Source organism: Patiria miniata, unplaced genomic scaffold (genome assembly GCF_015706575.1).
Source record: "Patiria miniata isolate m_02_andy unplaced genomic scaffold, ASM1570657v1 HiC_scaffold_20, whole genome shotgun sequence".
NCBI lineage: Eukaryota > Metazoa > Echinodermata > Asteroidea > Valvatida > Asterinidae > Patiria > Patiria miniata.
Genome location: NW_024037059.1, coordinates 7,876,338 through 7,899,359, shown reverse-complemented (window position 1 = coordinate 7,899,359; position 23,022 = coordinate 7,876,338). Strand labels below are relative to the sequence as shown.

Below are 23,022 nucleotides of genomic sequence, written 5' to 3'. Positions count from 1 at the left end.
AATTCAAACTTCCTTAGATTAATTTCTTGTTAGACAATGCCTGTATCCATTCAGGGTTTTATTGAAGAAAAGTTCATCAAAAGACTTCAAGCAAGACCCATTACAAAAGAAACATCTAGGTTAACAACCAGAAGACTTCTATAAAATTGTAAGTTTTGAAGAAAAACACATCAAAAAGTTTCAAGCCTACGACGAGAATGTTTCATCTGTGTATCGACACGACCATCTCATCTTTAGAAAAACACGTTAAAAAGTTTCAAGCCTACGACAAGATTGTTTCATCTGTGCATCAACCCGACCATCTCAACTTAAACAAACATATTAAAAAGTTTCAAGCCTACGACGAAAATGTTTCATCTGTGTATCGACTCGACCATCTCATCTTTAGAAAAACACATTAAAAAGTTTCAAGCATACACCCGAGATTGTTTCATCTGAGCATCAACTCGACCATCTCAAATTCAGACATGCAGTGTCTGAAAGATTTTTGGTACAATTCAAACTTCCTTAGATCAATTTCTTGTTTGACAATGTATGTATCCCTTCAGGGTTTTATTGAAGAAAAATTCATCAAAAGACTTCAAGCAAGACCCATTACAAAAGAAACATCTAGGTTTGCAACTGGAAGACTTCTACAAAATTGTAAGTGTTTAAGAAAAATACTTCAAAAAGTTTCAAGCAGACACCTGAGATTGTTTCATCTGTGCTTCAACTTGACCATCTCAAATTCAGACATGCAGCGTCTGCAAGATTTCAGGTACAATTCAAACTTCCTTAGATCAATTTCTTGTTTGACAATGACTGTATCCCTTCAGAGTTTTATTGACTTAAAGCAAGACGCATTACAAAAGAAAAAACTAGGTTTGCAACCGGAAGACATTTATAAAATTGTAAGTGTTGAAGAAAAACACATCAAAAAGTTCCAAGCCTACGACAAGATTGTTTCATCTGTGCATCAACCCGACCATCTCAACTTAAACAAACATATTAAAAAGTTTCAAGCCTACGACGAAAATGTTGCATCTGTGTATCGACTCGACCATCTCATCTTTAGAAAAACACATTAAAAAGTTTCAAGAATACACCCCAGATTGTTTCATCTGTGCATCAACTCGATCATCTCAAATTCAGACATGCAGCGTCTGAAAGATTTTTGGTACAATTCAAACTTAAGTAGATCAGTTTCTTGTTTGACAATGTACAATGTATGTATCCCTTCAGAGTTTTATTGAAGAAAAATTCATCAAGACTTCAAGCAAGACCCATTACAAAAGAAACATCTAGGTTTGCAACCGGAAGACTTCTATAAAAGTGTTGAAGGAAAACACAATGAAAAAGATTTATAACCCGTGCTTAAGGGGTTAACATAAATTTTCTGAATATTTATTTTTAGTGATTTAAGTTATGATTGAAATCAACGATATAAAATCAAATAAGCATTGTCAAATGAATCAAGAATATGCAGCAGTATGCTAATTGTGAGCATGCATAATTTCTTTATTAAACAGGAAGAAGTTATACCAAGTGGAACCGCAAAGATGAAGCCTCTGTGAAAAGGGAATTCAAAGAGTACATCATGGACAAGACATCAACGAGAATGTTTCATCTGTGTATCGACCCGACCATCTCATCTTTAGAAAAACACGTTAAAAAGTTTCAAGCCTGCGACAAGATTGTTTCATCTGTGCATCAACATGACCATCTCAACTTAAAAAAACATATTAAAAAGTTTCAAGCCCACGACGAGATTGTTTCATCTGTGTATCGACTCGCCCATCTCAAATTCAGACATGCAGCTTCTGAAAGATGTTTGGTACAATTCATACTTCCTTAGATCAATTTCTTGTTTGACAATGCATGTATCCCTTCAGGGTTTTATTGAAGAAAAACATCAAAAGACTTCAAGCAGGACGCATTACACAAGAAACATTGAGGTTTTGCAACCGGAAGACTTCTATAAAATTGTAAGTGTCAAAGAAAAATACATCAAAAAGTTTCAAGCCTACGATGAGAATGTTTCATCTGTGTATCGACACGACCATCTCATCTTTAGAAAAACACATTAAATAGTTTCAAGCATACACCTGAGATTGTTTTATCTGTGCACCAACTTGACCATCTGAAATTCAGACATGCAGCGTCTGCAAGATTTTTTGCAACCGGAAGACTTCTATAAAATTGTTAGTGTTTAAGAAAAACACATCAAAAAGTTTCAAGCCTACTGCGAGATTGTTTTATCTGTGTATCGACCCGAACATCTCATCTTTAGAAAAACACATTAAAAAGTTTCAAGCCTACACCTGAAATTGTTTCATCTGTGTATCAACACGACCATCTCATTTTTAAAAACACATTAAAAAGTTTCAAGCATACACTTGAGATTGTGCTTTTCTAAAGTGTATCGACCCGACCATCTCATCTTTAGAAAAGCACATTAAAAAGTTTCAAGCATACACCTGAGATTGTTTCATCTGTGCATCATCTCGATCATCTCAAATTCAGGCATGCAGCGTCTGCAAGATTTTTGGTACAATTCAAACTTCCTTAGATCAATTTCTTGTTTGACAATGCATGCATCCCTTCAGGGTTTTATTGAAGAAAATCATCAAAAGACTTCAAGCAAGAGGCATTACACAAGAAACATTGAGGTTTGCAACCGGAAGACTTCTATAAAATTGTAAGTGTCAAAGAAAAACGCATCAAAAAGTTTCAAGCCTACGACGAAAATGTTTTATCTGTGTATCGACCCGACCATCTCATCTTTAGAAAGTTTCAAGCCTACAAATCTGTGCATCAACCCGACCATCTCAACTTAAACAAACATATTAAAAAGTTTCAAGCCTACGACGAAAATGTTGCATCTGTGTATCGACTCGACCATCTCATCTTTAGAAAAACACATTAAAAAGTTTCAAGCATACACCTGAGATTGTTTCATCTGTGTATCAACTCGCCCATCTCAAATTCAGACATGCGGCGTCTGCAAGATTTCTGGTACAATTCAAATTTCCTTAGTTGAACTTCTTGTTTGACAATGCATGTATCTCTTCAATAAGTGTTATAGAAAAACACCAAAAGACTTCAAGCAAGATGCATTACGCACGAAACATCGAGATTTGAAACCAAATGACTACTTCAAAATCATGTTTAAGAAAAACACAAGAAAAAGTTTCAAGCCTACACCTGAGATTGTTTCATATGTGTCTCGACCCGACCATCTCATCTTCAGACACGTCACCTCTATCAGATTTCTGCTACAATCCATACATCGTTAGCTTGAGCTTTTGTCTGACAATGAATGCATTCCTTCAGTAGTGTACAACAGGGCTAAGGTATGAGTATAGACATCCCTCAGTACAGCCGTAAGAATTATAGATTCAATGAATTTCCTCCCAATGGCCCTGTGAAAGTTACCTACTGCGATCGGGAAAAAGTTGAAAAAGAGGTTCTTTCCCCACCATTTCAACACACACACACCAAAAGTATGTTGGATCAATTCCTTATGCTGAACACTACAACTCCGACTCCTGTCGGAAGAATGTAGAAAAGAATTGTATGCATGGTACCAAACACAAAAGGGGCCTTCCCATCCTTTGAACTGCAGAAGAATTGTTGTCATGTTAAGATTCTGATCCTTAATTTGAGGATGTTTCCCCTCTGGAATGAGTTTGAAGAACTTGTACACTGCTAGTTCTTAAAGATTTAAGTGAAGCATCCTCATCATTTAAAAACTGGTCCCTCCAAACACATTTTAAGTCTGTTCAAATTCTGACAGCAAAAAAAAATAAAAATACCACAACAGGTGATACACATTCCTGCGTTTTTAAGAGCTTGAATGCATTTCAATCCTTCAGGAAACTTGGGCAAGTGAATTGGTTCTTCATTTCCTATGGTTGATTGATGGACAAGAACAATACTTACCTGCCTTGAAGCAAGGAAAGCGAACAGGGGATAGGGGCTGAGTTACATGGACCAAACCTGAGCAGAGTCATGGGCTGGGAAGGCTGAATCATCACAACAGGAACTGTATGGGCAGAGCTGAAAACTTGCGTGCAGAAACATTCACGCTGACCTAATGATAACAATAAAAAGTAAATCATTATTGCAGAAACAAACAATTAGCCGAGAGTTCTAAATAAAATAATCAGAGTAAATATGCACATCTGAGCATCAGGGTCAATGTTTGTTCCAAGTTTCAATAAAATCCATTGTACCGTTTAAAAAAAGAAAACCACAGCACAGGGAAATATAATAAGCACAAATACAAAGAAAAACAAATGTATTTCGAAGCTTCGCCGAACATGCACCTATTATTTGTCAACATTTAGCTTCATCAGCCACTGTTACCTTGCAAACTTACCGATCTACCGCACATGTACATGTATAACTTGCTTCATAATGAGCAACCTCTCCAACTTGATTCAAAATTTCAAAACCTCCCCGTTATAAAGTTGCACTGAAAATCAGCACAAACTTGCCCTAACTCGGCTTTCCAATTTTCTCCACATGTAAGTTGTAAGTGCTTCATCCTGACAACTGGAAAACTGTTGCAATGTTCAGAGACTGTGACGAGAGCCGCATCCTCAACTTTTGGTGCCTTGTTGGTTTCTGCTTTAAGTACTGCACCCACAGGTAATTTATGCCCAACTAAGCTTTTCTCCAAACAGCTTTTATGGAGTTATAATCTCCTCATAAAGCCTACTCCTAACAATGACCTAAGCTGAAGACCATTACCTATGCATGAAGGTATGGATGGCTCTATGGAAAAGCTCCTGCAGTGGATAGGAGCTTTTGAGCACATGGATCAATGAAGCAGGAGGCAACCTCTATAGAAAGGGAAACCTGCAAGCAGGTTTTTTTTCCCCATGACACACTGTGAATGCGCACAACACTGATCGCCCGTATTGAATGCTTATACAGTCTAGTCTCGTTATAACAAACTCGTTCGGACCTAGCCAAATTGTTTGTTATATCAGAATTTTGTATTAAGAGGAACATCAGTCCCATTCATTGTGCACATAAATGCACAGTCGGGACCATGACTTTATGTTTGTTATAACCAGAATTTTGTATTAACAGAGTTTGTACAAACAAGAGTCGACTGTACTCTTTTTGTGGTAGGGCAACCTTTGTAAACCAACAGATTATGTTGCTTGCCATTGAGAGACCCAGAATTGTTTTCGTAACTTGTTACATCTGAGTAAGACATGAAAACTTCTCCAATTTAAAACCTGGTACAAAACTCAGGATTTGGCTGATTTATTAAGCAAAACCTTCATGAACATTACAACAAAGTGATGTATCATATCACATGTACTTTATCTTCTCAGTGTGGAAGCTGCATCCTGTAGTCATTTATTTCTTTAAGGGTCCAGTAAGGTAAAGGCTCAGTGTCAGAAAGCAATGTAAAGAAATAACAGATTTAGACATAGGAGTAAAAGCCCAGAAGAATATGTTGAGGAAAACCCGTGGAATCAAATAAGGACTGAAAATCCAATCCATGTTTTGGCCCAGACAGGAATCGCACCCAGGTTATTCGTTTTAGATGTAATAAACGTTTTGTCTCAGTCCAGCTGAGTTTGTATTTAACAAGAGTGGAGTGTACTCGCTGTTCTGCCCAAAACCGCCCTGCCTTCTACCCTTGCAGGACCAACAAATACCCATTAAGCAGTCTATATTGGTCTTTATGGATAATTTATCAGCGAATAAACATGTTATATGATGTAGTACAGGTGCCATTGAGCTTAAACAAATTTGCCTGAAGCTTTGTGGGCACCAATTTGCTTACATCAAAGCCGACTCCTTTACACAGATCCTAATTTGCATAGCTTTGCAAGCCGAAGTGCAGCCGCCCACTAAGATGGATTCGAAGCTTTGCAATTTCAGTTTGCAGTTTTAGAAGATGGATCAATGAAGCCATAAAGTTAATGGCAGGCAGACTATAAAAAAAATGGGGGCTGCACTCCTTTTGTCCGCCCTCAATGTAATCAAGAGCTTTTGTTAAGGCAACTAGGCCCCCTTCCCCCACATGCTGCATGGATCTTTTACACAAACAAGTCATTTATCATTTACTGAATGGGTTGTGACTGCATGCATGCATACCTCAGAGAGTTTCAGAGATAGGAGGGGGCTCACGCCATCCAATAAAAACATCTATTCATTTGCATGCCAGTTTTCATTGGTTGCTGGGTGTTACCAATCAGCACTCCAGATCCAACAACCATTGAGAATCAAAAGCATGGGTCTGGGATCTAGATAAGCAATGAATGCAACCAGTGAGCGAGGGCAGAATGATAACGCATTGGGCCCGATTGATAGAGGTTCATTGGTCGATCATTTGCTCCTTGGGCATTTTTTTACATGAAGCAACAAAATGCTCATAAATCTCTTTGAATATGCAAAACAAATAAACATGTTGAAGTTTTAGCTCAGTGGCTACAAGATTTTGAGAAAACCTTTCAGTTTTCTTCTGGTCTCATAAATGGATTCTCGGACTCGCACACAGTTTGGGGGTTACTCTCCTTTGGTATCTGGGAAAATTTTCGATGATCTTAATGTTGATGCATCAAAACAAGTTGATGCATCATTTTCTCACCTTGAATACAGCAGCAACCCTGCTTAACGTCATGTCAGTCGGGGGGATTGTGAATCTTCACCTGCCCATGTCCACTTCGTACTGGGTGTCCGAGGGCAGATTTGTGGAAGTAAAACTGGTTTCTGAAAGGAAGCTGAAACGTCACAAAAGGAAAAAGTCAATATGTTAATTCATTTTATTTTCACTGATTATCCAAAGTATTATCTTTCATAAGGCCTAATTTATATATGATTTTGTATTATTTACTTCCGTCTTTCCATTATTTATCATTTTATTCCATTTTTGTTTAACTTATGATTTTAAGTTCAAATTACAAAAAGTTCATTTGAGTTAAATTCTTGATTGATAATGATATAGCCAAGATGCATTTTATTGATAGGCCCATCAGAAAGAATTCCATGTACGAACGTCACTATAATTTTCCCTGCAGCTGCAATGACCTACTACCACTATAAAGTGATTAACATACGTATCCTAAAAAGACAAATTTAGCAGGGAAAACATTGAAGCATTTATAGCATGTTTTATGTTTAGTGAGAAAACACAACTTGTCAGACAAGCCTAGGGTTTGTACACGGTGCCAAGGGACGTACGTAGGCTAATTGACCTGTTGCGGTAGAATCACGTTAGAACCGTTTCAACGCAGCTTGTGAAATGTTGTCCAATTACATGATTAAAAATGCACGTACGTGGAATGTGCAAAATCTGAGACAAAAACTCCATAGGGTTGTCTAAGGGGCGTGGCTAACTCGCAAACGGCAATAGGTCAATTCTTTATAAACCAATTTCCCAAGTTGATTAAATTTTGGCATTACACTACAGGCATCACAGTATTAATCATGACAACCATGACAACTCATACGTTTGACTGACGGTCGAGTTGTCTCCATGTTTACGTCGAATTGGTACAACAAACGGACGAGTTGCAACACCCCAACAGTATAAACGGTGGCATGGCCGACGGCCGACGGGCGAGTTGTCTGGCGACGACTGGTCGGTCGACTCTTGATGATTCAAAGTACCTGCGTGATAAACGTAAATTCGTGGTATTATGCCATTTTTGTGGACCAAGCTGAATGCCAATGAAAACAAGTACAGTATCAACAACAGAAAACAAAAGTGCACATCAATTAACATCAGAGATTTACATCATTAATTTTCCTACCTCCATGATTGCACAAACCTCACAAATATTGCAGCAATAAGCCTTGTTGCCGTCTGGTGCCGAGCATTAATCGCTGTGACTAGGCTTCGTATACGCGTACTTGGGGATGGGAATCAGACGTAGATGGGCGGGACCGATTACAGTGAAGCGTTTTTTTGGGAGGGAAAATACGAAACCCCAAAAGGTCACTGCCTTTCCCCGCTTTTGTACTCGTGAATACGGAAATTTGGTGGGGTTATTTTTGGACACAAATCCTGGAACATTCAGGATAGAGAAGAAAAATTAGACAAGGAGAACAACAAAATGAAGAGAAAGGAAAGAGAGAAAAAAAAGAGAAGAAAACATTGTCAGTTCCTTCCTACATGGTGTAAATAAAAGGTCTGAAAATTTGACAAATGGATGTCTTTCCCTCAGATTCATAAAATCTTACTTCGGACAAAAGTCTGAAAAAATATGCCTGTTTCAATCACTCTCACATGCATTTTGTATTTAAGATAATGTTCAAACTTCAAAGTTCCTAACCACTGTTTTGTATTGTATTATGACATTGAAAACAACACATAAAACACTTGAAACACTTAGGCAATCACTCGTTTGTCAGCTTTTATTTCCAGTTTTTATTTCTATTTGTTTGTCTTTGCCATGAATACAGTTGACCCATGAAAGCGTTCAGCTCGAACAATGATTTTGCCAATTCCGGGGTTGAACTTATAAATATGCTTGACACTGTTGGAAAATAAACTTAAATCAGCCAGATAGTTGTAAGGTGTATCTCCTCATTTTTAATTTAATTGTATTGGTCAACAAGTCCACAGGAAAAGAATTTAATAATGCAAAATGAAATCAAAAGCATAGCATGAACAGTATATAAAGAGCAATAGTAATGCTTGTTGAATTTGTGTTACACAATTTTAGAGTCTTGTTTAAAGTGTAGAATGACATGAATGGTTGGGTCTATAGATTGTTTGCACTGCGGCCATCTGAAGGCCTGGGCTTTTGTTCAATTCAATTCAATGAATATGCATGAGTAGACCTCTTGTGCATTCGTTGTTGATGAATTAGCATAACAAGCCACACCTCCAAGATGGCCGCTTAATGCAACCAATCTATACAAACAGTGATCAGAACAGCGAGGTGAAAACATTCAAAAGAAAGAAGCCAATTAAGTAAAGACTGTATGATAACAGCGATGTGATGAGCCAGTTTTTAATCAGTATTTGCTAGTCGGCAGCAAGTCAAAACCATTTTTTTTTGGTAATTAGTAAGTTCTAATACAATGAATGCATCAATGCAACACAGAAGATTGAGTAAATCTTGAAATATATAACATAGCACAGGATACAAAAATATACATTTGGTTACAGACATTTGTTTGAAATAACATACTCCGTATAACACGTTAACATACGATACAACTTAGAAAAACAACGAAATAAAAAAGCTCAGCAATGCTTACTGCTTTGCTGTACATGTAAATGACGTTCTAGTAAACATTAATGGCAGTGAGTTACACATATATATCACCAAGTCAAAAGCAGAGAGGAGTGTATGTGAGAAATCCTACAGTTAGTTACACATCCTACATCCAATGTCATGCGAAGAACATGACGGTCAAAAATCAATGAAAACAAAGAACATGACGGTCACAAATCAATGAAAACAATGTGAGACAAAGTGCAGAAGAAACAGAACAACATCAACATTCATACAAGTGTTACCAGATAAGTCGGAATTGAGAAATGTCCACCACGGACTGACCAATTGTACAGGCCTAATGTTGTGGCGTCACAATTTTGAGTGGCTTTGACCCGATGCCTGCACATTCAATGCATATGTATAGAGCTCAAGTCGACCTCTTGTGTGGTCATTGTTAATAATTAACACAAAGAAATACACTTCCAAGATAGCTGCCAAATGCAATTGGTCTATATGTGAAGAAAACCATCTTACTACGCCCACAAGGTAGTTCATTTGCCCATATCAACTGCCAGGAATAAGCAGTCCATAATTGTATCAACTGATGGTTAAATTTAGAGGTTTTGAAGTCAGCTCCATGTCCGCTTTGATTTTACCTGTTAACTTTCACTATTGTTTTCTATCATAATATATATCAGGAATATCATAGATATGTAATACAATTATGTCACCATACATTGGTCTTAATTTTGTATGAAAAACGTTTGGAAAGTATAAAAAAAATAACAAAAGTGCCAAGTTAGGCTTGTCACAAACATGACATTTGAAACTTGGGAAGCATAATCCTGCAATTCAGCTTGTATAAATGAGCATAGAATATTACATATTTGCTGTTTTCAGTCCAATTCTGTGTTTATTGCATCTTTAGGCCTACAGTTTAGAATAGGTCTAAATAAGCAATAGACACAAAACGTAACAAACGTGCATATGTAAAGGCGGCTTAAATACTAGAGAAGCTTTAAGTCAGATACATAGATAAGATAAAATAAAGTACCCTTTAAAAAAATCATCTTCCCCATTCATTTCAGGAAACTATGATGAATTTGACTTTAAGAAAAAGATAGTTAAGTCTACTTTTTATCTTCCTAGAAGTTTCATACTTTCAGGTGTATACCCATTACACCAAAAGTTTCTGCCATTTTTGGAGTGAAACGTAAATGCATCAGTAGAAAGATTAAAACAAGTTTCTGACAACTGAAAATATGCTGTCAAATTTAAATAAGCATAGACTAGCAATACATTGACTAACTTGACCTTGGGAGTATTGCATCCAAAATTTTACACTGCTCAAAGATGGGAGTAATTTCTTGAGTTTCTGCATTCAAACTGTTTGAGTCATATATCATTTTGCCTTGGGCTGTTGGTTACATGTGTCTCTGGTAAATTGTATGTATTACATGCAAATTAATTCACAGAAATTCACATTTCACTTTAGAAATAATATGCCGTACAGCTTTCTGTTACAAAAACAGTTAGACTACAATGCAAGTAACGTATTTGTTGCATAATTAATCAATGGCAGCACGTGGACGGAGTACGATTGCCTTTGCAAAGCTGTGCTGACTTTTAACACAGAGGCAAGTGATGAAGTGAGTGCAGTTTGTCTTAATGAAACGCAAGTGTTTACTGTACTGACAACTAAATTTGTCTCACACTGTGTGACATTTTCTCTGCTTGGACTGGTTTCAAGACGCTCACTGCAAAGCGCTATCTGTTGCTTTGGACTTTGTGCACTAGTACCCCCTCAACGGTTACAAAGGGAGAGTTGGGGGAGACCACCGGGAGGGACTATTGTGAACATTGTGCCGTTCGTCTAGCCCTAACAGGTTTGTGCATATTTCAAATAAAAATAAGTCATGTGTACACGTACTATGCACCATGTGCGGGCGAACTAGTACAAGCATGCAGTGTGTCCCTCCTTCTGCGGCTCTTGATAGTGGTCACAAAGCGCCCTCTACTGGTTGTGCCTGGAGTCTATTTGAGCCCACAGATTTCTGGTGTGAGTGTATATATTTGTTTAAATAATAACATTACATTTTGGGACTGAGTATTTTTTTAGTAAATGCTACATAGAGTGATCTTTGCATGGAATAATTTTTAAAAAATTAAAAACGTTCATCATTAATCAAGGACACAGCTCATGATGAAAACTGAATGACTGGTTTGGAGACTTGAAGGCAATATTGAGAACCAATTGAATGAAAATATGACAAGGTTCGGGTATCCAAAAACAAAAGAAGTGCATAATTCATCCAGAGAATGGTGTTAGATTTTGGACTTAAAAACATCCAACCAAAAATTTTAAGTGTTAATATGTTAGCATTTTTCATTAATACCTTTTCATTAAGTTTGCCATCAAGTAACAAACACCCATATGCTTATAAATACTGTAAGTAGAGTTTGTACGATTACCAATAAACAGGAGTTTTCTGTCATCTTGTATGAGTTACCAAAGTGTCCAAAACAAAGTAGTGCAGCTTTTTTTTAAAATCATTTTAATGAATCATCAGCCCACGTTTCATAAAAGCTGCCAACTGTTACTTTTACCACACTACCTGGATTCATACACGTAGGTCTGGGTACGGGTACTAGACGTTCAGTCATAGAGTATCAGAATGAATCGCACTGTGCAGATCTTTACAAAGAAATAAGCATGACAATGATGCATGGTGGCAGGGTGGATGTGCATCAACCAATCAGATGCCTCAATATGATGTGCATCAACCAATCAGATGCCTCAATATGAGGTTAGAAGCGACAATGGCGACCATGTTGATCACTTTGTATTCACAAGCCAGGCAGTTACAGCGCGTTGAGTTCAGCAGTTCCTTCTCTTAATCAGCGTTGATCAGCATTCAGCAAATTAATTCAGAGAACTAGTCAGAGCAATGTACATCAACAGCGCACTTTGGTTGGTAACCCATTCTCGCTTAGCGACATTTTGTCAGTGCTAAGTGAATCTGACCCAAGCTGTATCAGTTATCAGTTCTTGAGCTGGATATCCATTCTCGCTTAGCAACACTGACCGCTTAGCAACACTGACCGCTAAGCAACACTGACGACTTTGCAATCTGACCCAAGCTGTATTAGTTATCAGTTCTTGAGCAGGTAATCATTTCTCGCTTAGCAACAATTGGCCAGTGCTTAGTCAATCTGAATCAAGCAGTATCAATTCTCAGTTTCTGAGCTGGTAATCTGACCCCAGCTGTATCAGTTACACATAGTTTTTTGAGCTGGTAATCTGTTCACGCTTAGCCCCATTTTGTCAGTGCTAAGCAAATCCAGCTCTATCAGTTACAAGTTCTAAAGTCAGCAGTTATCGCCTCTCCGACGCCTGTCATAGTTTCTGGGTGTCCACGTCAAAGTCTAGCACCAGTAGTTTAGTGTCCTCCGTGCCGTTGCGGCTGCCCACAGCACACACTAGCTTGGTCTGGTTGGCCCGGACGCGCCACACCACGCCTCCGCTACCTCCACTCTCCAGGGTGACCAGGTTGCGGATGAACTCCCCCGTGTGAAGATCCCAGAGCTTGACTGTACCGTCGTCTGAGCTAGTGATGACAAACTTCTTGCTGAACTGTAGACAGGTGACTGCACTTTGGTGTTTGTTTGGTCCTGTGAAAAAAATACAAAAATCAGGGTTAAATGAAGCACATACATATTTGAATGGTTAATCCTTGCTCTGCTTCATCCCAAACCCTTCAATGTTACGTTAAAGGCATACATGATTATTTGCATTTGTCCCGAAAGTAACCTACCAAATTATCTTCAAAAAGTTTGCTTGGATTAAAGATCGCACTGGTACTAAACATCCTGTGAAATTATTCCATCTGGCTTGCAGTCGATTTCCATCCTATCAAACAATTGACTGGTTTTTGGAAATTAAAGGGTACTATTGATGGAATTATATTTCGTGATCAAACAGCAGTGCATGGTTTTTCACTGTTTTCTTGAAAAAGGTTAGGTTTTGAACATTCTTCTTTGGATTTTGAGTGGAGTTAGTATTGACCCTTGCTCTCACCTTGTAGTGTCTGTAGACACTGGCCGCTGGTGATGTCCCAAATTTTGACCGTGGAGTCAGCGTTGCCAGAGACTAGGATGTTATCCTTGAGTTCCATACCGCTGGTCAGCGACTGGTGCCCCATCAAGGTGTGCTTGCATTCCCCCGTCTCTGCATCCCAGACACGGATGGAGGTGTCCAGGGAACCGCTCACAATGTGAACACCATCAAACTGAGGGGAAAGGAGCAAATTGGATATTTTCAGTTGATTTTCAAAATCAGGAAGACTGTGAACAAAGTATGAGCTTTTAAAGGGACCTTGAAATGAAGTTTACACTAAAACATTTTTTTTGGATAATTTTCCAGTCTCCTGAAATGTATGAACGCTATGAGACATCCTTTTCTGGTTAAAAGTTCTGTAAAGTGCAAGTTTTAAACTTAAAAAATTCAGATGTTTTCCTGACAACTGATGTCTGTAATGTCATTTTAAGGCACACACTTATCTGTTTAGGAGTTTTCTGTTCAAGGTGTGAACCCAAAATTTGCTCATCAGAAACCCGACTATAAAGCTTGCTCATTGAAATTACTGCAGCCAAAAATCCAGCAACATTTGGTGCTGAAGCGGATTTAACACTGACATTTCTTTCTTGAATGTCATCACAATTTTTCTCATGGATACAGAAACTGACAAAAGCATAAGAACCCACAAAGCACCAACACATCCTTCAATTGGCTAAATAAATATTGAACAATAAAGTTAAATGGGACACAAAGGTACGCTTTCAAGGATTGCATCAGAAAAGTTATATTTCATTCGCCCTGTAAGTAGAAAATGTATTCCTCCAAAGTACGCTTGGGTGATGTCAGCATTTGATTCCATTGATGCTGATACCATACAACGCTTGTTAGCACTCTGGAAACTTAGCAGTTCAGTTCTAAGATATAAATTTTGAACAAATGACACTGTGCAGTCTGGCTCCTTACCTGCAGTGAATAGACCCTGTTTGTGTGCCCTTGCAATGTGTGCAAGCATTCCTCGTTGTCAGGGTTCCAGACTTTGACAGTGTAGTCATAGGCACCGCTGACCACTCGCCTGCCGTCGTACTGGACGCAGCGGACTGCAGCCACGTGACCCATGAGAACATGCAGGCACTGACCGGTCTCTATGTCCCAAACTCGGAGGGTTGCGTCCCTGGAACCACTAACGACCCTAGGGGGACGGAGATGGTGCAAAATGTCAAAGGCAACATATCAACCCTTGCAAAAAACTAGGCACTGAAAGAGAGGTTACAAGTGATTGATAGGATCATTTGATATTTTTTTTCGTTTGAAAGAAGCAAAATTACTAATGACCTAAACTTCTTGCCACTGTTCGTAAACACATATATGTATGGCTTTGCAAAATTCACAATTTTCTATTGTTGACACTCACTTGCTACCGTGGAGATGCATGCATCTAACCGTCGACGTGTGCCCATACAGTGTGTGTATACACTGACCAGTATCTGCATTCCACACTTTGAGCGTCCGATCTGTTGAGCCGCTGATGATGATGTTGTTGGACATCTGAGATGACCAGACGCCGCCGGTGTGACCGACGAGAGTTCTCAGACACTGCAAGGCAAGACAAAGGAATCAACTTTCATCAACTGCTTATGTACATTTTCGCAGATTGTGGATGTCCCCTAACACGGTACAGCCCCTAATGTGGAGTACTTTGATTTTCTCCACAAGTGCCTCGCTAGGGCAAAGATTTACCTCAATATTTTTACAGTGAGTGAATTTTCGTCAAGCTCTAAACATTGCTGTTCGTAAACTATGAGCTAAACTACCTGTTACAAAGTTAAGAGACAAACTTTGCTTATTTTAAAGAGCGCAGTGATGCCCTAAAATAGGAAAATAATTTCCTGACAACCATGTAGTTGGATATGTGAGTGGAGATAATAATGGTTTATCAGCATTTTCAACTTTAAAAAAATTCTTAAATGTTCACATAGGCATTTTCCAAGATTCATAGATTCGTGATACGTAAGGAAATACTCTATCAATTTTGTGCCCAATTTCCGGATGCTACCATTTTTGAGTTTCAAACTAAATGTCAAAATTCTAAAATTATCAACAACGGTTTAACAGCAAGCACTATCAAGGTAATGGTACTGGCAGTAAACTAAATGTATTTAAAGCTTGTCAACAAAGAGGTTTGGCAACACTGCATGAGGAAAGTCAAAGGAAACGTTGAAGTGCGCCACACATTAGGGGACTCTACTATAAATCCATAACAAAAAGCTGGTTTTGCTTTTGTTTGAATTATTCTGGATCCCGACTGCCATAATCTTAATCCTTCAAGTGAATCATTAGCTGAAATATCTTTCTGTACCTTGCCCGTAGTTGCTGACCATACTTTGAGTGTGTTGTCATCCGAACCACTGACGATTCGTTGACCGTTGAACTGTAAACAGGTGATCACATGATCATCGTGACCCTTCAATACCTGCAAAATCAGAAAATAAATATTAAGTTTTTGGCACATAACTACATTAAGAATGAATCATACTTCTGAATTGAATTCAGAGTAGGGCGCTCTGGAATTGGAACGGCGCTGGGTCTACTTTCCATTGACTTCATCAACACCAGCCCTGCAGCACTTCTTTTTCCAGAGGAGGTAATCGTCTTTCTCACCTTTGGTTGTTTGATGTCTGCAAACCTCCAGTTGTACTCGATTTGGTGCTGCCTCAGGTACATACTCTTCCAAGGGCTGCGGGGCACTCCGGAATTGGAACGGCGCCGGGTCTGCTTGCCATTGACTTCATCAATGCCAGCCTCCCGGCACTTCTCTTTCCAGAGGAGGTTATCTTCGCAGAGGATTCTCCAGTAGTGGCAAGTCTGGGCAGCTCGTAGGAGGTCGCGAGGTTCAAGAAATGATAGCACATATAGAGCAAGCTGTGAGAAAAGACCAAACATGAGAGAAATTATCTGCAAAAACTGCAAACCTTGCCGTCAAAATGTTGCCGTCTTTTACCGACTGAAACAATCTCTTTCCAAAAATCATGAAGAGACCCCATGAGTTTAAATTGAGATAATAAAAATGCAGTATGCTATTTACTTTGAAAACATATTGTGAATATTGTTGCCCATAGTGTTAGCACAATACAAAAGCCTACATTTTTTCCATGTACAAAATAAAACCAGAAGGTACCTTAAGACTGAATATTATAAAAATGATGGACGCATAAGATTTGAAGAACACATTTGCAGGTTTATTTACTGAGCTCCTAAAAACTCTGTCAGGGACATTCCATACCACGCTGGAATTGCTCGATTGAATCTAGGACTTTTGGTTGTAGAAATATTCAAAATTCACAGGGCTGAGTGTTTTTTTATACAATTGTCAAGACAGTCTTACCTCTCGAGGTAGTAGTGAGATGAAATCCCTTTGGAATTGAGGTTCAATGATGGACATGACATGCCTGACTAGCGTGGGCTCACAGTGGTTGATCAGCTCATCTAGGGCCAGTCTCTGCTCTGGTACATTCCAATTCTGCCAAACGATAATCATTGAGAATTGAATTATGTGAGTGTTCTAAAAACAATCAAAATATGTTCCCTATACTACATAAGAAATATTTAGCAATCTATAAGGTGCTACTGGAATACATTTATAGTTGATTTGTTCGATACAAAATATCATTGGGTGCCTGGAAGAAGGTCGTAAGGGTGAAAAATGGGTCAAAAGGTCAAATTCTGATTTTTTTTGGTAATCGATAGAGCTTTGAAATATCTTTCATTTGATATACATATTGTCTCAAGGGGCTATGTCATTCTGATGTAATTAACAGTAAACAAAGGACGGAAGGAGGTTTTTCATTATTTGTGCCCAGCGAAAGGTCGTAAGCGTGTAATTACAATGTAACAACAAATGTTCGAAGTGCCCTAACGTCCCATTCAAGTAGGTACGCAAAAGCCAATTTTGTTCCCGGCAAAAGGACATACGGATTTAACATGCCGCTTTAATAAATGTACGTTTAAGGCTTGGGAAGTCCCTGGTAAAAGGATGTTAGCATTAAAATTGAAATAATTTTCACAAGTAAGTAATATTTTGACATAAAAATGCACAATATTAATTTAATCAGTCAAAATTTCAACCTTATGTGATTTTTAATCTGGAAATGGCAGCACAAAACCTTTCAACTTGATTATCTCCAAAATAGGGTAAAGCAATTCTTGAACTAACCTGGAAGGTTTTCAGCCATTCATTGAGGTTGGAGGGCAGCTGTAGTCTAGAGGACAGACGTCTCCTAGGTGCCTCCAGATTGTCTTGTTGGTACTGAGCCACTCGGGACGAGTTGAATTTGTGGGGACTACTGCTGCCTGGCAGGATGGAGGTGGTGGTGGGTAAATGCCTGACAAGGAAAAGAATACAACAGTCAATGCTGTGATCAAGTACATTTCTGTTAAATCATTTCCAATCCATCGAATGACAGTTTTGAGTCAAATCTCCTAGAAACTGAGTGACCATAGAAGTGGAGAGATTAAGACCATAAAATATAAATAAACAGTGACCATAGAAAAAAGGAATAGTAACGGGGCCAAATACTTGGATAATATTGCAACTGATCAATTTGTGCTACATTTTGTTAAGATTCTGTAACAGGCGACAATGTAATAACTGGGTTTATTTGCATGATATCAAATGATTCAGTAGATTCGAAGATACTGATATTAGAATTTTAAACAATCTTAAACACAGACCTAGCACAATTAAATCTCATCTGTCATATGCTTAAGATGCAAAATCTGGCCAAATTAATATGGGTAAATGAGTTGATGCATGTCAAACTTCTATTTTAACCTTTTGGTCTTGAGCACAGAAATCATTACTGTAAAAAGGCAATGATGTCCAAACTTTTGCATTCTGGTTAACTGCGCAGTGTATAATTTTGAATTTGCCTATTTGGAAACATATAGGAATCGTTAAGGTTAGGCTGATGATTTTAGCAACACGTGTACCTATGGCTGAGAGCATCATGAGTTCTACACAGCTTCTTGGTTGGGGAGGCGTTTCCTTTCGGGCTCTTCTCATCAGCTGCAGAGGACGACTTGCGCTTGATGCACTACAGGGCAAAATAACAAAAAAATCTGCATTTTTTTGCAACAGGTTTCAGGAGAGTAAGGTGTGTTTACAATAGCACGTTTATATATTTAGTTTCATGCAGATGGCAGAATTGAAGAATCACAACCTTACTTGAAAATGATGCTAACCTTCTTTAAAAACAAATTAGAAACTCGTAATTATAGTGATTGCTCATTATTATACGTGCAGCCAATTTCACAAACCTTTACGCAGTGGCTAGGCTACTAATACTACACATTTTGAGAAAACATATGCAAAATTTCATAACTGGATTCTGTTGCTAATGCACATAGAAAATATGCTAGTAGGCACCCTATTCTGTAACCACCTCCATTTTTTTTTATAAATGATACCATTTCAAGCAGGAAAAATTTCACAGGGTATTTGATACCAGTCCTAACTTCACATGGTCTCATTCCCAGTGCCTTTAACTGGATGACAAAATGACCAATCCCTGACTACAGAACCTGTAGCCTGCTTATGTTGACTGTTCATGCAGTCATGTACTTACCGATTTGGGCCCTTGATTTGGTTCTGGTGAAGCAGCTGACGATGCTGATGAGGTGGAAGCCCGACAGCTCAAGTCTCGTAATGATACCCTGGACCTAAGATCACTATCCTCCTGAACGTCTGGTAACGATTTATTCCTCCTTGTTGCTCTACACGTGGAGGGAGAAGTGGAGAATCGCTGCAGCGTGGCCGAAGCTCTTCTGCCAAGCTTGGCATGTCTGTTCTGAGTTCGGCTGGTGCCAGTCTTAGACGTGCTCAAGATAGACCTAAGGGTGCTAGTCCTGCCTTTGGAGGCTGCCGCCTTTCCGGCCGATCTCCGCACGCCGGCTCCAAAAGCAGCGGTGCTTGGTCTCAGTCTACCGAGTTTGAGTCCGCTGGAACTGGGTCGCGAGTTTCCGGTACCCTGTTTGAGTCCGCTAGTGCTTGCCCTGTGTCCGCTGGGACCGGCCCTGGTGCCTGCCGGGGGGCTGGCGCTGGATGCAGGGGCGTGCCGATGAGGATGCAATGAGGAGGAGGGTGGGGAGTGGCTGATGTACGCACCGCAGGTGAGTGCGTTGCTGTTCTGGTCCACCACGCCATTGCCGATGCCAGGTACCGTGGTCAGGTCCAGAATGCTGTTGAAGCCGTTGATGTTCTTGAGGAGAAACAGATACCAAGACATCAACTTGTGCACTGTGTGAGATTGCTAAAGTTGCACTGTCATTTGAAATAAGCTACCTTACAAACAGAATAATTACTCGTAATGGGAAAATCTTTGGTGGGACCGCTTTGTGTCCATCATTCAAGTCACAAAAGTGGACAGCCATCACTGAAAACTTACAGTTTAAATTTGTAATAGTCCAAACACTCACCATTTTGAAAATGTTCTTTTAATTTCTTCATATAATTTTTTCATGTTTATTTTAATTGAAGATATTCCAACGCGTTGAAATGTATGTTAACAATAAAAACAATAAAGTACACCCATACTCTATGGGTCAGTCCTATTACTGGAAACACAGTATTTTGTTTTCTAGGCCTACTAAGCAGTTCTCGATGCAGGTAGGACTGTTGAAGAGCCTGTTTGCCTTACCTGTCTTCTCTCCACAATGGCTTCAGCGCGTGCCTTGCCCACACCCAGCAAGGTGGCCAACTCCTCCACCCGGGCTGTATTGATGTCTACCCGCCGACCGGACATGGCTGGAAGGCGGCCTGTGCTTGCTCACTTATGACTGCACTTCTTGACTGAAGTTCATCTGCATGTCTAGAACACAGGTCAGGTAATGTTACTTTTGTTTTTTAGAGTTTTACTCTACAGTATAGCATCATTTCACAATCTTGGGTGCATTCCACTACTGCGCGTGTGTCAACTTGACCAAAGTCAGTCAGGAGGTTGCAGGACGTCAAGATCTGGGGCACTATTTTCCCTCAAATTTCGTTGAATTGGCGTAAAAGCAGATTCAAGAAAGCTTCATATGTGAGTACTTACCACACGGTAAAATAATGTTAAGTTTTTGTCATGGAGGGACGATTTCCCTAGTTTCAAAATGATACCACAACGTGGCGTAGTTTACAAGCGTGTTGTAGTTTACAAGCTTTACAAGCCAAGTTTAACTCGTTTAGGTAGTTTACGAGGTAAGTTCACAGGTCTACATGTAAGTAATTATCCACGGTAAACAATGTTCAGTTTGTGTCATGGAGGGACGATTTCGCTAGTTTCAAAATGACAACAGAATGTGGCGTTGTTAACACGTGGCGATGTTTACATGCCACGTTTCAGGTCTAGCCTATTGCCAGCTTCATTAAATAGTTGAATACTCCCCCTTTTACTAGTCTGAGTAACTAGGACTCTACGGATCGCGTTTTAACATTTGGACATGGTCGGGCGATAGTAGTCCGAGATCGATGGCCCTATTGGTCGTCTGATGCTTGCCAGGAAACAGTGTAGCCAGAGCTATGCACAAGTCTGCTTTTCCTGAATCCAAAATGGCAGCCTCAAACAAGGCGTTTGTGACAAGGATGTTTCCCGAATTGAAGGTGAAATCTCTCTTTTCTTCCCAAAGGTATGTAAACCTATCCACCACCATTTGTATTTTCACTTCCCACTGAAGCCTACAGCATAGCTGCCAACTTTTCAAAATCCCAATTAGTAATCAACCCGCGCGGTCATTTTCAACTGCTCCTATTATCAAAAGTGTATGTACCAGCTTTACCAACATCGAGTACAGGTACATGGTTTACATGTGCATACCATTCTTGTTGTGAATAATAATGTACTGTAGGCCAAAAGATAATTAAAAAAAAAAAAAAAAAAAAAAATTGTTTCATTTTGTTTTACTGTCTGTGTATGTTTGTTGAAGTCAAATAAATAATAACAATAATAACGTGCGCATTTTTTTTTTTGAGATGCATGCTATCGATGTTGAGTTTCGAGTTCGTATCGTGTTTTTACACACAATGATTTAGGGCCACCGTATGCAATAGAAATACCCTGTCAACATACCTTGCAAACGCATGCTGATTTATCTTTTCTGGACGTTGTGATAAACTCAAACTCTATTACCAATTATTCCAACCATACTCTTATTAAATTCCATGATTAAAATCTTGCACTGATGGGTCTCATCCCGGCAATAAGCGACCAAATGTGCTCACGATCGTCATTGAAAAGTACTCACACATGCAGTACACACACCCCACCACACATCCACGAGATTTACACAAATGGCACACCATTGAAAAATATTTTTAGTCTGGTCCTCAAATACTCCACTGCGCACACTGCATTGATGTCTATCAGGTGCTTGACCGCATTGCTTATAAGACTTGTCACCAGTCCATCCATTATCACAACATTTCGCCAGAAGTTTACGGTCAAAAACGATACTTTAAGTAAAGTATTTTTTTTTTTGTTAGGGAGAAAATGGGAAATTCGTAATGTTTTAATGGCAAATCGTATTTTCGTAATTTAACAAACAATTCGTAATAATTACGAAAAAATCATAATAGTTGGCAGCTATGCTACAGGGGCGCATAAGGCAGTTTGAAGACCGTTTTAGGGGTGAAATCTGACGATTTTGATTGGGGCATCGAGTGAAAATGGTAAAAAAAATTATTTGTGACCGCAATAAGGCCATCAATCTGGGACTACTATCACCCGACCATGTCAAAATGTTAAAAAAGCAATCCGTAGAGTCCTAGTTACTCAGACTACTCTTTTAGTTTTAGTTTTACTAGCTGAGGCAGCCATGGCAGCTACTTGAAATATGAGGAAACATGGGAAAAAAGTTAGCTAAGTCATTATCTGTGTAAAAAGAGAAATAGCAATTTGTGGGATGAAAAAGACAGGCAAAGACAAACATGATAAAAAGGAAAAGAAAATTGTGGAGATACAGGGACTCGAACCCTGGGCCTTGTGATTATAAGTCACACGCTCTACGCAACTGAGCTATATCCCCAATTGATTAATTCTGGAGGAACCAAATTGATAATATCTATATTAATAATTCATTTGTTCATTTGCACTGATAAATTTTCTATGGGGCGAAGATAGGGATAACATGAACGATCTGACGATGATCGTGTATATTTAACCCTGGAAGCGAGTATTCTTGACCCTCCAGCAGGCTCCAAAAATGACCATGCAATGCAACTCCCCATTGTCATGCACGTCATGAGTGGCATTGCATGGGCTGATTCGGCACGCAACGCCAGTCATTTCACGAGTGACGTGACCTAACTCACTAACCATAATACAACTATCAAAGAAAACAAGAAGGCATCTGTACTCAACAAAATGTTTCACTGTTAGCAAATGAAGTATTAACGGAATTCTTTTCATAACTTCTTCTACTAATAAGGTGTTTAAATATGAAATTTCACCTCTTTTTTTCGCCACCCGGCCGTACAATCCATCACGAATCGGTCGCCATTTTTCGATACGGCTCTATGACGTCATGCTCTAGACATACACTTTGTAATCAACCTTTTTTTCCTTACTAGCTATTCAAAACAGTAGTCATTGAAATCAAATAAATAAATAAGCAATACATTTTATTTTATTATTGAAATTAATTTTAATCATACTTTAAATAATAACTGTCTTTTGGTAAGTTTTTGAACAATGGCTGAACGAGGATGTACTAACAACTTGTTATATTTTCTATATA

The 23,022-nt window shown here is 38.9% G+C and overlaps 1 protein-coding gene, 1 long non-coding RNA gene and 1 other non-coding gene across 3 annotated transcripts; all 3 read right to left on the bottom strand.

Moving 5' to 3' along the window:
• Positions 1 to 3,345: 3,345 nt before the first annotated feature.
• LOC119727683 lies at positions 3,346 to 7,557 on the bottom strand. Its single transcript, XR_005270998.1, has 3 exons — positions 7,458 to 7,557; positions 6,596 to 6,728; positions 3,346 to 4,072 (listed from the first exon to the last, which is right to left on the bottom strand). It is a non-coding gene; the product is annotated as an uncharacterized LOC119727683 (long non-coding RNA).
• Positions 7,558 to 11,818: 4,261 nt separating this feature from the next.
• LOC119727682 (F-box/WD repeat-containing protein 7-like) lies at positions 11,819 to 22,800 on the bottom strand. Its single transcript, XM_038199683.1, has 12 exons — positions 22,736 to 22,800; positions 19,947 to 20,117; positions 18,876 to 19,508; positions 18,241 to 18,344; positions 17,465 to 17,633; positions 16,637 to 16,771; positions 15,913 to 16,173; positions 15,611 to 15,724; positions 14,666 to 14,847; positions 14,218 to 14,443; positions 13,255 to 13,465; positions 11,819 to 12,848 (listed from the first exon to the last, which is right to left on the bottom strand). The coding sequence occupies exons 2-12, from the start codon at positions 20,049 to 20,051 to the stop codon at positions 12,574 to 12,576; spliced, it is 2,415 nt and encodes an 804-aa protein (XP_038055611.1). The 5' UTR covers positions 20,052 to 20,117; positions 22,736 to 22,800; the 3' UTR covers positions 11,819 to 12,573.
• On the bottom strand, positions 22,238 to 22,311 carry Trnai-uau. The gene has a single exon. It is a non-coding gene; the product is annotated as a tRNA-Ile (tRNA).
• Positions 22,801 to 23,022: the final 222 nt, after the last annotated feature.